Consider the following 18,146-nt stretch of genomic DNA (forward strand, 5'->3'; position numbering starts at 1 on the left):
CTGTTCTGTTTATCATATTAAGATACCTTTTTTTGATGAAAAAATGCTAGATTGCAAGTGTAACATAATAGAACCAGCAAGCACTGCCAGCAGGTCTGAGGAAGAGAGAATAATTCCGAGATATTGTCATCTGTAGGCCAATTTATATTGTCAGACAGCAGGTTCACATTAGTCTCTGATGTCACTGCAATAATGGCATAATATGACAATTGAGCGAAGAATACCTGTGGGGTATAGCTATACGGTGCGGTATATCTATACTTGTTAAAGGATTTTAAGATTCATTCAAAGCAGCACCAGAAGAAGCAAAAGACCAGGATTAAAAGAAGAGTGAGAAAATGGTGTTCTTAAAGACTTCTGAATATTTTAGCCCTTGTTTTGTGATGATGAAGCAAGGACAATGTTGTATTTCATTGATCCAGCGGGTTCATGATTAAAATAAACTAATGTACCAATTTAGGGGGTTTGTGCTTCCTTTTTTTTTTTCCTCTCTAACAAGAAAAAAGGCTTTTTAACAGTTTCTCGCGGCAGGCATAATGTGCATCTGTGCTCTGATTTACCGCACATGCTGCCTTCTCTAGCATCATGTTAAGTTAGGGTATCAGCGTGGTAGGTCACACAGTGGGAGTGACCTTTTGCTAATCACTACACATCAGTTCCTACCGGCACACAGCTCATTACTAAGAAACCCTCCAACTAGCCGGCTTACAAATCCACTCACACTTTGATTTTTTTCCCCCCCTTTTCTTTCTTTTTTTCCTCCAGACTAAAGATTATACTTTTACATAAAATCTTCTGTTGTGTAATTTTGTCAACCAGGGTTCCACAGTCAAAAAGGCTCCCAGTTAATTTTCCATGATTATAAAAGGAGCCCGGAACTCCACACTGAAGGTAGCCCTGTAATCTTGGGTTTCATTAAAGAGGTCAGAACATTTTTACCCACCACCTATTATTAAAATGTTTGAGAGCTGCCATTAATTTGATTTTTCAGGACACAGGAATCTCACTGGAAATTAGAACGTAATCCTGCTGTTGCTTTACTGACACTTTTCATGGGGTTGGATACAGCTGCAGGGACTAAGAGCCCTCCTGCAATTTACAATCGGTTACTTTGGACAAATGGCAGGTGACTAATGCAAGACAAACTGTTTGTGCAACCTGGGATCACTGGGTTTAATTTCAGTTTCTGAAGGAGGGGAGAAAGTGTTTCTATTGATGTTGAACCACAAGCTGTCCCCTGCCAATACATCTGCCATGTTTAATACACAACATGCCCCCCCCTCAACCCTGACAACGTGATGATTAGAGGTACAGAATTCAATAGCTTAAGAATACAAAACATAGCTGGAGCAAAATGAAACGGTTTTTAACTTACCGGCCATTTGCTGAATGCCGCTGAAGGCACCCAAGTTACTGGAGGAAGTTGCTTGCTGCAGAAGCTGCAAATTAACAACACAACACAGCAATTTATCTGACATTAATGTAACAAATGAAGATAAAATGAAAATGAGCCATCATTTCACATTTGGAGTATTTACGCTTTCCTTTACATTTATATAGTCTCTTGCTTCTGTCTATTGTTGGAATGAACATCCCTAGAGTCAATGCTGTAAATCCATATTAATGTCTAATCTCTATTAAGAAACACAGAGACACAAGGGAAACTCAATAACATTGCTGCTTTAAAACAATTAATCAATTTATTCTTTTTAACAACCAGGTGTTAAATCTATTTAAACCAACATAGCGTGACTAATTACAACCCTCTGTAGTCTAGTAGTTACCATAACTCATCTCTGTCAATCACGGTCCGTTCTCCCCTACCCTCTTGAATTCAGTTTTTTCTCTATTATCTTTATGAATCAAGCACACAGATACTCATTAGACTGGTATTTGTATATAACGATTTAGCCTACCTCAGTATTAATTAGCCTACCTCAGTACTAATATATATTTTTAATTGCCAGGTAAATCACTGTTTATAATTATGTCGCTACTCCAAAGCACCGCGTGCATACAAAATGTGCATTTATGCACACACAGTACGTATAAATGGACGCATCTATTTGTCTAACTAGGAACCATCAGGAGCTCCCAAGTTATCCCAAAGCTGCTCAACCAGTCCTCTCAGCTCCAGAGCCACAAAAGGCAGAAGGTCCTTCTCAGCTGTGCTACAGGGGAGTCTCTCTTGGCCATCCGGGAGCTACGACACGTGGCTGTGGATTTCCGATTTCTCTAACAGGGGCAGCAGCTAACGTCTCTTTCTCATCTTTTAAATAGACCAAGGAAAATACCATTTCAAATTTATAAGAAACAAATAGTTTCCCCCTGCCATCCTTACGTTCTCTGCGAGGTAGTACGAACCACAACGTTTAGCATGGACAGGACCGAGCATTAAAGTGAAAGCCATTTCCAAACGAAAACGTGGAAATTTAGAGGATCAAACCACAACACTCTAGTTTAGGGGCTGCACCATACAGATATGGCCCCTACTGTTCAGATATGGCCCCTGGAGTGCTCAGCTGCCGATCTGTCCTTCCCTCAGGAAGAACTTAAATTTTATTCCATCTATAAAAACCATCCATTTTGAAAACATTCAAAAGAACAATAAAACTAATGGAATTAAGTTTAATTTCGCAGCATGAGTAAACTTTAAATCCTTGCCTTGGACAGCACTGACACATCTTGAAATGTTTATTCAAATTCTATTCCTTGCTAATAATTTTCACACCATGTGATCACCATATAGATCTTTCTGTATAGAAGACGACATGCTATGTATCCTAGCAATTTATTGCAGGGAGTTCACTATAGCTGATTTACCAGGTTCTAAAATACGTCCAGTATAATATAGCCACCGCCTCTGAAATGAACTTACAGCTAGATATTGTGGTGTGAGTCCTCCAAGACCTGTGAGGTTTCCCCAAGTGGCAGTATTGAGCTGTTGCATCTGCTGTGCCAACTGCTGCTGCAAACGCCGCTGCTCCTTGTCCTTTTGGGTATCAGCAAACTTCACCACGATTGGCGAAGAGCAGCCCTGTGGTTAGACAGATCGGGAAAGACAGAAGTGTTAAATCACACCGAGTCACCCTCGTATCATGAGCTCAGCCACGTCCCATAGGTCCACCGGCAATGGCACGACCTGATCGCTCACCCTCTCCTAGTGATTGACATATGTAGGACTGCAAGGACCAAGATTTTCAGGAAGAGAGGCTATGGAGAAAGCATCGATTCCCCAGTTCTTTTTACAAAGCACCCTCCTCAGTGTCTCTTTTCCTTCTGGCTCTCAACGTTGCTGCCAGAGACGGCAAGGTCTACCAGTCCCCTTTAAATAAGCTTCACAGCTGATGAGATGGACATGATGCTTTGTCTGCAGTCTGCTTTCAAGGCACAGCCAAAGGGAGAGGTGTCCAACCTCTCTGCTGCCAGGGACTACACAGCCAACACCACCCTGCCACCACGGTCTGGGTGTGCGGTCCTGCTTAGCGCAGTTGGCCTATGTAGCCTATGTAAAAAGACTGAGCGACAGATTAACTGCAGTACCCATCATCTGGTCCTTTTCGTATCAAGAACCCTCAGCCCACAGTGAGCACAAAGGGTGATGCTGCTAGGACAACTCACCCACCTGCGGTCCGCTCCCAGGCATGCTTTGTATCAAGCACCCTTGAGATGTGAACAAAGGGCAGGATGCAGACCAAAAGTGCCTAGTTCTGGTGATAGCAGCCTGTTCCTGATTGCCACCATTTCTTCTACTGCTTCTATAAGTCTCTTGTTACATGATATGGGAGGGCAGTAAGATGCCTTAGGAAATAGGGAAGCTGTAAGAAAGAACTAGAGATCTGGTCTGCACCCTACTCCTCACCCCTGTCTGAGGGACCCTGGAGAAGAAGCAGCAGGTCATGGACTAGGTGTACTTTTGAGGTAAGCTCAGTGCTTCCCTTGGACTTCAGGTGAGTATTCCTAAGGGAATGAGACGTGTGAATATGAAAGATGTCTCTGTTGCTTTTGCTGTGGGTTATTTTTTTTCCCCTGCTAACAAATGTTTTCATATTTTAACCTTTCAAGTCTTCATTTTTTCAAATCAATGAAGCAAACTATATACTGCAATGATTCAGTTCTCCAAATTAATTTAAGCATTTTGTGAGTCACAGAAACTGACAATCCATTTTGTTTTCCAACTTCACAGGATCCAATGAATCAATTCCCTCCACTCGCCATGCTTTGTTATACTAATTTCTTGTCTAAGTTCAATCTGAACGCAATGGTAGGATTGAAAGGTGACTCAAGTTCAAAAAGCACAGCAGCGCTTTAGCCAAAGTGTATAGTGTGGAATGCGGAGCAGGGTTTTACTTAACCTAACTCTTCCCTTGGCTGCTCTCACAACACTGTGAACATCTTCAGAAAAGTTCCTGTCCCTCATTATTTACAAAACGCAGCCATGACCTTTCCCCCGATGAAGCTCATGCCAGGACAAATGGTAAGAATATTCACAATCAACAGACCAAATGATGATATAAACCACAATAATAATAACATCTCTTGTATGAAGATCTCCCATCAATACTGTTCCTTCAGAAGTATCTTAGAAAATCATCACTTGTGATTTATTATTCCATGTCCATCTCCTTTCCTGTGTGTCTCGTTCTAAAAACGTCTTTGGGTGTTTCAGTGAGGAAGAAAGGAGATACGTGCCACTCCAGCAATCAAATAAAGATTACGAAGGAGTCAGCTTGTCACACAATTACCTCTCTGATTTTTACACTAATTTTAAAAACAAGACCCTTAAAAAAAAAAAAAAAAGGGGAAAGAAAAATGAGCCAGGGGGTGGAGGGTGTGAGGAAGATTTTTCTGGTTTCACTAATTAAAAAAGCAAGCTGTTCCTATTTAATATGAGGATTGGTAGCACTGGACTAAGAACAACCAGAACTTACTGCCTTCTACCTAGATGTACAGAAGAATCAAGTCTATTTCCAAAGAAACAGAAATGAATTTCAAAGGAAGAAATATTATATGGCTATTTCGGTGCTCAGTTCAGCAGCTCAGCACTCAACACTACAGCTGACATCATATTTATGAACGCTTAAATGTCAGTAAATTGTATAAAACCAGTATCTCTGCAATTTATGAATCTATAATTCATTTTTTAACTGTCTGCTCTATATTTCATCACTTCATCATTTTCAAGAGAGCAAACATTCTGAAGACTGAAATTATATGTAGCAAGTGTCTCTATATGAGAAAAGGGTTGTTATTGTTGCATCAAATTTACTCCATGATAGATTAGTGTCTTCTACTGGTGCTGCATTTGAATGCCTTAAACAAACAAAAAACCTCCACAGAAATGACACAGAAGAGCAAAAACTCTAGAGCAGCAATTATGTTTTTTAAATCAGTTGATTTAACCAGGTCAGAAGGTCAGGTGGAAAGAGTAATTAGAGCATTCGCTATTCTAGGAGACGTGTTCATCTGGAAATTAACATCCCCATTGTTCTTTCTTAGCCTGCTTCAAAAATTCATCTTGGTCAACGATGTGTGCCAAAGAACTGAAAATAATGAAATCAGAAAAGAAATTCCGCACTAATTGCATTGAAACGTAATTGTGTACTACGTATTCTTCCCAAAACTCCCATTTTTTCTTCTTTTTTTTGGCAAAAAACCCCATGAAATGAAGGTGTCCAAGCACCATTGTTTCCGGCTGAGTCAAGATTAAACACCAGCTAACCCAATTTAACTTTTTCCTACAAAGGCATTGGCAAAAGAGGGCAAAATTTTTTTGCCAAAAGGGTGATTTCTCCTTATGCTCTTCCATTTTCTATCTAGAGAGGAAGCTCCCAGCACATTAACTAGGTGCAACTCCCTTATTCAATGACATATCTTCACCCCATTTAGTGCCATTTTCTTCCCAACAGCTGATGCTGCCTTCATACTTTTCTTTGTGTTGTCAAGACAGTGGGAACAGACTCCACAGAGTCCGTCACCCGTGGAGCTGGAGGTTGTACTGCTTCTCTCCAAGAAGGGACTCAGCCTAAGCTCAATTGACACAAAGTCCCAGATGCTCAAAGTGCACAATATTTGGAATCACCTTGCCAATTCGGGGATCTCACTGATGATGTCTCTAAAGGTGTTGAGAAGCATTTTGATCCCAGAGCAACTATTCTACAGAACTAAAGTCAAGAGGAGTATCACATCAAAACGCAGCCTCTTTTGGAGTACCGCGTACAGCAGGAGAATGGGAGAATCTGCCTGGGAGGTATTATCTCTTTACTTTTACCATCTTCTGAAGCACAGCTGTGTAAAATTCATTTTGCTAGACAGAAAAATACATTAAAACACATGGAAAATATAGGTAAAACACAGTGTTACCAATAAACATTTCCTTTTTACTTGGAATCAAACCCAGCAAACCATATAGATCTGAATTAATGGAGTAGTGCATGGCAGACAAATTACTATGAGTATTATTTCAGAGATCAAAGTGGCAGTTTTTCCACAATAGACTGTCAGACTGCACAGATTGGGTAACAGCAGCTTTCTAGTAAAGATCATCTCAATTATTCTCATCTCATTGGCAGATTCTCATCTAAAACTGTATGCTCAGGGTCTAAAAATGCATTGCACTGAAAAGAAAACACATCGATTATAAAAGAAGCTCAACCAAATTCAAACGTGATGTTGGAAAGACAGTAACTTTGCAATGCTATCATTACTTGTAGTACACAGGAAACAGTTAGTGACATTTTCATGCACTGGCTTGATTTTTATCTTCTCCTCCTTCTCCTCCTCTGTCCACCCTCCCACCCCTGGTCTCCCCCCTTGGCTCATTACACAAAGCAGCTCAACGACATGACGCAATAATGATTGTTTAGCACCCAGCATGCTTTGGGAGACTAGAGCATTGCAAAGAAAAATCGCTGAGGAAAAAAAAAGAAAAAATTGAAAGGTCCTGGTGGAAAAATAAATAAATAAAAAGAAACAAGTGCACATAACATCAATGCCACCTCTGAGAAAAATCATCACTACACGAAGATACAGTATACATAATACAGTATAACATGCACTCTCCAATGATAAGCTAGAAGATCCAGAGTAAGTAAAGACTTCATACTTGTGCGGTTTTTTGTGCAAAATTCTGAAAGACCATGACAAAAATCACAGACTGAAAAAATTTTTGAGATTGCCATTCAAGCCGTGGCATTCGATAACCACTCCAATGAACGGATCGTTAGCCTGAAGCTATAGTTACATTAAATGAACAGGTTTAAAGTTTTGTGTTGCTCATCATGATAAAATACGAGGCCATAGAGGCAGTTTGGGAGGAAATAAAGAGCAGTGCTTGAGAGGGGCCAGCCACGACGATGCTCTGCAGGAAGTGCCAAACTTCGATATGCTCTGTCATTAGCATTTTTATTGACTACATGAAGAAGGAGAAATTATATTAACTTAAAAAGAGATTCTATTTGCAGAAAAACACATGCACTAGTAACTCAGCGTGGCCAGCTTAAATCTCTTGAGCTTTTTCTCAGAGCAGCACAAACCACAACACTTAAAAATCTATGTAAAAAAACCTGAGGTTTTTCTTTGGGGCTGTGTGCGTTAAAATTAGAGGTAATTTACTCATCAGATTCTGAGTATGACTGAGGAGCGGTCTTCACAGCAATTTTACTTTCTGCTGAATGCCACCAAAAACAGGCTCAAGAGCTGTGTCTGGATACCACACAGCAACCTCATTGTGTGCTTTCAGGTCGTCATGAAAAATAAGCTTCACAAAGACAGGTAGAGCGAGCCGGTAAAAAGTTTAAATCTGTGATTGTCATGTGTCTGATCTGATCCAGGAGAGCATGGCTTTACCATTCGCAATCATTTGCACAAAGAAAACAAAGAAAGGGCAAATGATACAGTACTGTACCTCCATGGTCTGAGACTGGTGCATGGCTTTGATTGCATTCTGTGCCATTGCCCTTGTAGAAAATGTGACAAACGCACAGCCTGTGGGAACAAGGGGACAGGGAGCAGGAAAGACAAAAAACAACAAGACAAAAGGGTTGGACGCTTGTTAAACCAACACAGTCTACGAGAACGGCCACAAGACGACACTGTTCTCAGTAGTACATAAAAATAAACAACTTCTCTAGTTTATTTATCGACAGTGCTGACTTGCTAATCTGACCATAGATGAATAAAAAAAAAATTATGTGGAGATGGGTGAGGAGAAAGGGTTTTATCCTTTGATTTTTTTTTGTTTGTTTTGCCTTTTTGTTTTGTTTTGTTTTACTTTTGTTCTTTAGCCACAGGGTTTGAAACAAGTAAAGATTTTATGTAGACTTTGGATTGCATAGTTTAGTCTATTCAGACCATGCATTAATAATTGCTTGCTACGGCTTTTGTGCTGGTAAATTTTGGATAGTGAATAAATGATTGGCATCACTGGCAGCCGAACTTGGAATTTAATAAAGGACTCCATAATGTCACAGGTTTCCGTGATGCACCGAGAACAACCATATAAATAAGGATGAGAAAAACTTAACTGTGTAGCCTGCAACTAAGGGTGAAAAGACTCAGACAAAATTCAGTAACGTAGGTGGAATCTCAACATTTAAGAAAATAACATCTTCAAAATAAAAATCTTTATGATTTTTGCTTCTCCGAATCCTAGGTACAAGTATAACTCTTTCATCTACAAAAGTTACCACCAACTTCAACAATTCTGAAACTACATGCATAAATAACTGAAAAATTACTTTTTTTTCCCTCCTCAGCCTTTTAAATCATAATGAAAAGCCAGTAGGCTAATGCCTGAGCTATTTTTCCACCCTTTTACTACTGTCAGTCATACCTGCACCGGGCATGGTACAGGTCAACTTTTTTAGTGCCTGACTCGCTGCCCTTTGGACTAATAAAAACATTGCCTTCCGAGATTTACATTTTATTCTTCATGCACCCTTGGGCATCTTAAAGAAAAAGACTGTGAAATTAATGCAGATTCAGGCTGATTTCGTAATAATGCCATGGCACACTAAAAGCTTAGCTAAAGCAACACAGACTTATTTCACTTGTGATCTCTAATGACTTTAAAAGTGCATTGATTTTCAACTCCCTTAGCCTTGCACAGTTTGAACTTAGGTTTCAGAGAATAATTTAGTGTTCCACTCAATTTCCTCAAAACATTATTATTATTACTACTTAAAAGATTTTCAAATGAAGCAAATCTAAGCACTGAGAGGCTAAAGCATATTGTCATTTTAGAGCTAATGCACGAAAACTACATTCTGGCATCAAAAATACAATATTGTTGCCCCTGTGGCCAATGGGCAAAATAAACCATTTTGCAATCCAACGAGCAACAGATTGTTTGGTTTATGCAAATCAATTTGAGGCATAAAATACCTTTTCTTTATTGCTCCGTGTGTACCTGGTAAGATTATCAAGTCAAGACTGTATTCACATTTTAATCAAACAACAGTAAGAGAAAGCAATGCCTGATCATTACCCAAAAGCACTACATCTAGTCATGAAGATAAAGTCAATGCATTTTTGCATCATGCAGTATTTTATTTTTTCCTCTTTAATGTAAAAGCCCTTGATACAAAGAACCTAAGCTGGCTCTGACTGATAACGGTGAGCATCGTAAAATCAGAAGTCAGAATTCTTTTACGCAAACTTCATGGCAGTGTTGTGACTCTGTGCATTTCTTTGGTAACGTAACAGCTGATGAAGTCTCACTACCATTTAGCCACACTATGTGTTGCTATACTATTCTTATTCAACAACAAACCTCTGTCAAAGAAAATGATGTAACAAAACATCTTTCTGTACAGCAATCTAGACAAAATCTGCAGTAGAGGGATAAATAAACTACAGTACCTCTGCTAGATTCCATACTGCTGCTGTGCACTAAAATTAAAGAGGCCCAAATTTACTATCAGTCTCAAAGTAATCTCTTCTTAACAACATTTCTGTTATTATCATCATTAACAGAGGAAATAACACCAAGGGTTTTCATTTCTTGTCTTGCAAATTCAATGGGGGATGAGCACAAATAGAGATACACTGGAGGGCAGGCAAGAAACCCCATACCGAGCCTCGAACAATATTGTTTATAATGGTCAAGAAACTGCTTCATTCACTTCTTTCACTCTCATTATCCAGGAGCGTGTACTGTAGTGACAATTACTGAATGGAGGTTTAGAATGCATAAGAAGCATGTAAAATGCCAACAAAAATCAATAAGACACAGTTTATGCATTTATCACAATTTCTACCCAGCAGTACTGCTGTAAGTAACTCACTGAGAGATGTTGCAATTAGCAGGTCTCAAAAGAAATGTGAATCAGCAGAGAAATAAAGCTGCACTCCTCTCAAGATGAAGCAGACTCTCTCCTCCCTCCCTTAAGCTTGTTCTCTTTTTAACTACAAAGCTCAGCTGTTGGGAGCTTGCGGTGCCCAACACCACCGCAAAACCTCCCTCCTCGTTCCTCAGCCCAAATCCATTTGCGTGGATCCCGCTGCCTTTGCCATGGAGTGAAAAGACCTTCACAGCAGATCTCTGTAAAGTGCCATATAGTGAGCTACCAATTTAAAAGAAACTTATTCTCCGGGCAAGGGGAATGCCTGATGAATGAGGTTACGTGGCTCGAATATGAGCATTTGGAACCAGCGTTCCACAGAGAAGACGGGACTGCATTTTAATTACCGTTTGCCAGCCAGAGGCCACACAGTGAGGTCTCCTTGTTACCTCTAGCCGGCAGGCCATTTCACACTGATGGACAGTGGCCATTTGCAAAGCAAATACCAAATTTCCCTCAATAGCCACAGTAAAAATCCGGTGGACAACCTGTTTCTAAATTATTTGAAATCCTAGACCTTCAGTTGTTACCATCAAGAAGCCGGATTAAATGCTACCTAACTTAACCATCTTTCCAGATGTTGTTTCTTGAATTCACATTCAAGGGTTATTTTTTCAGTTACCAAACCTGGACACTCACACACAAAAGCTGCATATTTATTATGTGTGCACGTATATGTTACTATATCTGAAACATGGGATTCTATGTATTTTACTATGTGTGAAACACGAGATCCTTTCCTTCACGTCGAGACTCTGACACTGGAGGGGAGCTAAGCCTGTATCGTAGAACTCAGCCCACTTACCTCAACTTCTGAACTGGCAACTATAATTAAATAATCCAGAAAAGCTATTCTGAGATGTCTATATTCTCTGCCACAGTTCATGGCAGCACCTTTATTTTCCTATATGAGGAACTTATATGCAATTTAGGAGGATGATTTCATTTCATTCACTTAGAATTTAGTTAGAAGTTGGTGTCTAAGGACACTAGATTTCCCTTGTTTAAGTCAGATGAGCTCTGCCTGAACCATCCCGCAGCAGCTTCTGAGGGGCTGGGAAAACCCTTTTCAGCACAGCCTCCGTATCTCATGAATACAGGTGGTCTTTTGGGAACATACTGCCAGCTTTAGGACCGTAAATCACAATTACAAGAGGACAAGACTAATCAGATTTCATGCCTCATGATGCAAGGAAACAAGAAAGTTTTCCATGGTCTCTTACCTCATCCTATGAAACATCGTAGTGCCGTGGGCTGAGATCTACAAGCAAACTATTCCTGCTCTACCATACTGAGTTCTGATACTTCAACAACTCCCTTCTTACCGGAGCTATGGAGCTCTCTGGGAGAGGGAGCTATTTCTATAGCTAATGCCTTGAAATTGCTTCGTTTTGTGCCACCAGCTACCTAACGACAAAAAAATTTAAAATATCCTTTTGTAAATACAGCCAATCTGCAAATCACTTTGCAATTATTTATCATCTCTGGTTTCAAAATATCAGGGATCACTAACAGAAACAAATGGGTCTAAGAGTTTTAGTTGTTTCTCCAAGGCTGCCATCTCACCCGCTACACCGGATAAGTGATTGACTGGGGAAAAAGCTGCTTGAAGTAATTTCCTCCTGCAGGCGGAACTGGAGCGAGGCACCCAGCCCTGCCAACAGAAGATATTTTGGAGCACATTATCATAGTTGCTATCTAGGCTGGGAGAACACCTAAACTCACGGGGCTGGTCCTTAACCCCCTCCTACCCTGAACTGAAAGAGAATTTTGAAGAGGCTGTGAAATTTGATAAGCTTCCTCCTCGACCCCTGCCACACCAAACCTAGGGCTTGCTGCTCAAGCGATAGAATTGTTTGAAATATTTAAAAAAGCTCCTGCTTCACTCAATTCTTCTCATCTCAGGCTTTCATAGACTGTTTTGAAACGTTCAGTCAAGCAATTCATGCACAGTCTAGCATAACATCAATACTTGTGAGCTGCAAGTGAAGTAGAACATTTTTAAGTATGGGAGCCTCAAGGTAAGGGGTTTGATTTCATACCTACAGAAGAAACCTCCCACATAAAACTGCTGTGGTCTACCAGAGGTTTTAAAGCCCCAAACCCTCAGTGAAGCCAAAGGGAGATGCAAAGCCCTTAGACTTTTTTGAATCAGGCCTAGAGTTAAAAATGGAAGTTTAAAACCATGACTTTAAAGTTATGGAGATGAAAGAAAGGCAGATGTAATCAATTAAAAAAAAAACAGTGATCCCTCTGACACAGAAGAAGACTCAATGGATTTTCAAAGTCATGCGAGCAATCAGTCCTATGTACGGTGGCTGCACAGCTGGAGGTGTAATGGTTGCACTACAGATTCCTAGTTCACCGTAAACAAGATTTTTCTTCAATTTCTGAGGAGAAACAATAGTGAAAAGCTGCCAAAATACTCCCACAAGAAGTATTTGGTATCCTCTGAGATGAAAGCCTCTCTTTAAAGAGAAGATAAGGCTCAAATAGAAAGCCATGGAAATTGAAGTGTGATAAAAATAAGCTCTAGTTGTGTTAAAATATTTCTAGCTGAGATAGCAATGTAGACTTTCCCTTTCCTACGCTAATACAGCACGGTCTGAAGAGGGAACAGCCTGGGAAACAGCCTTCTAATGAAGAATCACACAAAAATCTGTCTTAGAGGTTAAAATACTTATCAGCTACAAATTAGGACACGGAATTGTTTATTTTACAGACATTTGGTCATTAGGCATTGCTTAAGACACACACAACAGGTCTGAGACCAAGTGCAACAACTCAGCCCAAAGGAAAGCATTTTGAGAACGTCACGGTGAAGCTCTTTAGTTTATGCATATCAGGCACATAAAGGTAAAAAGAGGCACATCCTGTAAACACCCCTGTCCTCTTTGGCTTTACTGACTTCTCCTGACTATGGACCAGATGACAGATTCCAGATTTTCAATTTCCTGAAGTTCAAGGTTCCCTCAAAGCATTTCTAGTTGGGCAGCCAATTAACCACCCTGCAAAGTACCGACTTCAGTAACTGGAATTTGCACAAACCCAGAATCAAGCAGGTACCAAAGACCACGTTCTCTAAGAGTGCCTCAATGACCCTCTTGCTGGAATAAAAACTCCTGTAAATTATTTCATTTCAGACTTCCCTCTGGAGAGGAATTGCTGCAAAGCTGCAGTAATGGAAATCTGAGATGTAGTTACTGGCCGAAGGCCAACAGAGACACTGGTCACTTGGATCCGCTTGGTGCTTCCCAGCTTCAAAAGAGTTTCAGCAGGGGAAAAAGAAAATTAAATGTGCCATAATGATTGGAAAATATTAAAACATTACCACATTACAGCAAAAGAAGTAAGGCATGGAGGTACTTCTGACGAGCAATTAAAAATACAGCTCTTCCACTGTCCTCGTTTCCCATCACTCAGTAACACAGATATTAAAAGATGGCCCCTAATTCAGGCTCTTCCCACGGTTGGCACCTCGTGTTACTTGAGCTCATAAAGGAGCAGTAAATATCCATCAAGAAAAACAAACAGGCATAAAACCTCCTCACCTGCCCTTCGCTGCAATTAATTATGATGCAAATACTAATTTTCTTTTACTAATTCATCAGGAAACCCCCTGAATCTGAAAGTTATGAATGGATTGTCATGAAATTAAATTGCCTGACCATGGTATAAGTCTCCTTGCTATTTCTAACCTGCTCTTAGAGCAAAGAGAGAAAGAAAAATCCTTGTAATCAATGTCTGCGGAAATTTTCACTTGTCCCTTGTGCCTGGTGATGTTTTGTTAAAAAATCATACAATTAGGAGCCCAAAAGATGTAGAAATATGCATTTTGAGCTCTTCCATACGGTATATCCAACTGTCTGTACATGTTACTAGCAGATTTTTTTAGGGCATGCTATTAACCAGTTGACTTTTTCTGATATCTGTTATATAAATCTGCACTTAGCGATACAGCAGAATAATTTGCCGTGTGGTGTTCCTGTGATAAGGGTAAGAGGATTTTTTTTTCATCATTATGGATGGTAATAATTCCCAGAATGACACAGAGGTATTGACCCACTGATCTACAAAAATAAATTAAAAAATTTACAAAGGTAGAGGAGCATTGCTATCGTTACTTTAAGGAGTGGGATAACGGAGAGACGATGAGAGGCAACTCACCTATGGTCAATACAGCACATCAGCGGCACAGCTACAATCCAAACTTGGGTATTTCTGGCTGCTTTTGCACACTCCAGCTATCACTGCACAGCTGGCTGTGGCCATGTAGACATTACACAGCGCTAGGAGTCAGGAGGTCTGAAAGTTTCCTTAAGCCGTTTACAATAAGTGATTTAAAATCTTAATCATCTGAGGCAGTTCACTTCTGCTTTTTCATGATAATGAAGCTTAGCACATGATATCACAATCATGAATTTTTGTAAAGCATACTTAGCTCTTCAGAAAAAGTGCTGGATTAAACAACCCTGCAGGCTGAATCCTTCTCTTTGAATAATGAGTATAGTACAGGCGGTAGCAAGCTTCTTTAGATAGTCCCATGAACCCTGCTAAAGCGGAGGCCAGCCTCCGTGTCTGTTGAGTCCCTGGTTTCTTTATCTCTACAGCCAACAGGGTATTTTTTTTTTTTAATACTTTTCACAGCTGGGAATTACTCTGCCAGACGACTAATTTCACAGGGACTATCCCAGAGCCTTCGGAAGGCAATGCCTTTTGGTTGCTGACTATTTCTTGCAGCTGGCTGGACTATAACAAGTTATAGATATGAACAACAATTATTTCTTAGATGCAGGAGTGAACAACAGTGGGGAAAAAAATAACTCGAGGAAAAAAAATCTCAGTTTCTTTAAAATACACTGCTCCACCATTGGAACTTTGTATCATTAATTTAGTCTTGTTTTACAGATGAGTTTCAAACATCTGACAATAGGAATTTGGAGTGGAAATGCTGGTGGTCCGTTATCAATAGTGACAGCAAGGGGTGTGACATTATTAAAGTTCTGTCAACTCTTGGTTAGAAACTACGATAGAAACAGCCAGTTCAATCTCTCTCTCTTTATTTTAGCGCTTATATCACACTCATCACCAAGTGCTACGCTTTCCCTTGATGCCACAGGACAGGATTTCTCCTTGCTACTGGAGCCATGTGGTACACTACAACCCTTCCTCACGTCTGTGAGTGCACAGCAGGCTGTTGCCATATGAGCAGAAGGGTTTGCTGTTGTAGCGTAGACACGGCCTAAAGGTCAACTGAAGCCTTTTCACTCTTTACTAAAAACCGACCAACCAACCAACCAACCAAAAACCCCCAAAATGGCAGCACAACCCAAAACTGTTCTACCGAGCAGTGTAACCTGGATCTATTCCTTGCACCTATCTGCCAGTAATTAAGATTATTTGCCTGAACCCTTTAATGAAGCTCAGAAGTTGGCATAAATACCAAGGAATAGACTTCTCAAGCTGTTTCTGTCCGAGATACCATGACGCACGCTCGTTATGCAATTTAAAAGAGGTGCCAAACCATATTTCCATCTCATTGCTGTGAGCACTGCAAGTTCCCGAAGGTTCTGGCATGGTGAGGGCAGTGTTTTCCTAAGACAGTGACTATTTTTCATTCACCCGTCTGTGTCTAGGAGGGAAGCACATCTGGAGGGGTGTTGGAAAAACAAGCACTGTTTGTGGCAAAGGGAATGAACATCTTGGAAATGGTAACACAAATTAAAACTCATTAAATATTGGAACTTGTTACAAAGATTTCACTGTACAAATTCTCTCTCGCTTTAGTGAAGCTGCTTTTCACCCTGTGCTTTTTCAGCCAAGCTCCCTCTACTAGAAATCTCCCTTAGCACTGTTCATTTCAACTGCAATACCAACCATTTTCCCAACACTTTGCCTTCTCATGGAGTGGTGGTTTCGTGAACCTGATAAACATCTGCCTGAAAACCTGGTTGGCACAGCTGAACTCATTTTCAGGTGTCAACATGAGTGTGTAGAAAGCAATTCAAGTTTAACAAGGCATGATGCATGAGGGCATGATGGAATATCAGTCGTGATTGTGGCCGAAATAAACCCGAGTGGTAGGGGGGGTAACAGCTCTGCTACGACTACTGGTGTGTGACCTAGCTGGACTGAGATCTTCAGCCCCTAGGCAGGAGAGAGCACAACATTAACTCTGCGGCTCTGCTATCCTACCCAATACGTTGGTGACATGGCTTAAAAATCTCAGCTTCTGATTATTGCGAGATTGCTATTTACAGCGGAACAACACTACGCCACCAACCTCCCTTTACCCTGTTGGATTTCATAATCAGCTTTTATATGCTTGTACTATGCCCAATGTCTGTTGAATAAAACCAAATAGGTAGTGGGATTTCTGTAGATCCCAGGAAAAAATCTGTTTCTTTGTCTGGTGATGCTGAGAAGTCAATTATATCTTCTTGGGGCTCCAAACATCTGATGCCCAGATCGGATAATTTCAGCAGCTACTTAGCTCTACTTGTGTCTTCCATCACCCCATCCCTGTGCTACTTACAAAATGAAATCAGTGAAAATCAGAAATATTTGTTTTGCCTCAGTGTTAGGTCTAGAAAGATAATGACAGCCCTCGACTCCATCAGCTAACACTCATTACTGAGCTGCAGGAACCAACCCCAGACCCTTCTCCTAGTCTTCCCCAAGGCAAAAGCCACAACCCTGAGGCTCTCCTTGCCTAAAGCGACTGCTGCCTCCCAGCCCCTAGAGTCTTGGGATCGCAGACTAAGCATGAGTAAATGTGTGTAATTTTCTTGGGGCTCCCTATTTATTGTCAGAGTGTCTTTTCAACAAGTACTTAGTTTTCGAAGTCGTACAGTAAGTGCTTTCAAGCAGCACCGTGAAATAGAGGAATACTGGTGACTTCCCCTGCTGAAGTTTATAGGTGTTTTAAAGAAGCTGGGCTGCAGACAAAACAAAAAAACCCATGCACAAATTGTTGCAGAAAATACTGCGCTCTTAGAGCCTCCCAGAAACATGTAGATCCAAAAGTATAGAAAAATATCTATATCTATACCTGTATCTATATGCAAAATGGTTACTATTTTTTCTGTGCCTTTTGAAAATGTAATAAAATGCATAAACTGTGCTTTCCATGTATTTATTTTTTTCTACAGAAACAGAAGCGATGTTTTCACAGCTCCACACCACTCTACTTTCCATGCTGTTAAATGGCCGTGGCTAGTACCACAGCGCCCTTCCGCACTGACAGACGGGACTATCGCTATTTTCTTTTCCACTCAGCACCACCTGACACTGACTTTTTGAGAAGTTTCACGCTCTGAGAATAATTTCAGGTCCACATACCATGGAGTTTAATATGCAGCCTGGATCATCGATACACATTTACTTTTCAATATGTTTTCAGAGGGCCTTTGCCCAAAAGGCACTTTTGCGTTCAAAAGGGATCACCAGCTCTTGAAGTCTGTGCTGCACTTCATGTCCAAAGTTCAGGTCAGCCACTTGACCACTCTTGGTGGCGCTGCTTAATACCTCTGCCCTGCGGTTTTCATTGTGATGGAGGCACAAGATTTAAAAGCTCTTTTTACAAATTTTTGTCCAGGCAAAGCTCTCAGGTTCAAGCTAACCTCTTTGGTTTTCAGTTACAGCAGACCTATGTTTTGCATATAGTTATAGAAAACACAGGAATGAAGGAGATAGTTCTACAACAGGGGCCAGTTCCCAGGGCACTGTATGCATTCAAGCAGTCATTTACAGTCCTTTTTTTTTTTTTTTTTTGGTTTTGTCACACAAAAGAACAAGGAGAAG

General features: G+C 40.5%; 1 protein-coding gene across 2 annotated transcripts in view; it reads right to left on the reverse strand.

Moving 5' to 3' along the window:
* CELF2 (CUGBP, Elav-like family member 2) overlaps positions 1 to 18,146 on the reverse strand; it is a 130,227-nt gene that overhangs the window by 46,259 nt on the left and 65,822 nt on the right. For both annotated transcript variants that reach the window (XM_010141814.1, XM_010141815.1), the window contains exons 5-7: positions 7,907 to 7,986; positions 2,879 to 3,037; positions 1,376 to 1,439 (exon numbers count right to left, since the gene is read on the reverse strand). In XM_010141814.1, coding sequence (XP_010140116.1) covers positions 1,376 to 1,439; positions 2,879 to 3,037; positions 7,907 to 7,986 — 303 coding nt within the window. The remainder of the gene's footprint in view (positions 1 to 1,375; positions 1,440 to 2,878; positions 3,038 to 7,906; positions 7,987 to 18,146) is intronic.

This window comes from Buceros rhinoceros, unplaced genomic scaffold, assembly GCF_000710305.1.
Source record: "Buceros rhinoceros silvestris isolate BGI_N320 unplaced genomic scaffold, ASM71030v1 scaffold2148, whole genome shotgun sequence".
NCBI lineage: Eukaryota > Metazoa > Chordata > Aves > Bucerotiformes > Bucerotidae > Buceros > Buceros rhinoceros.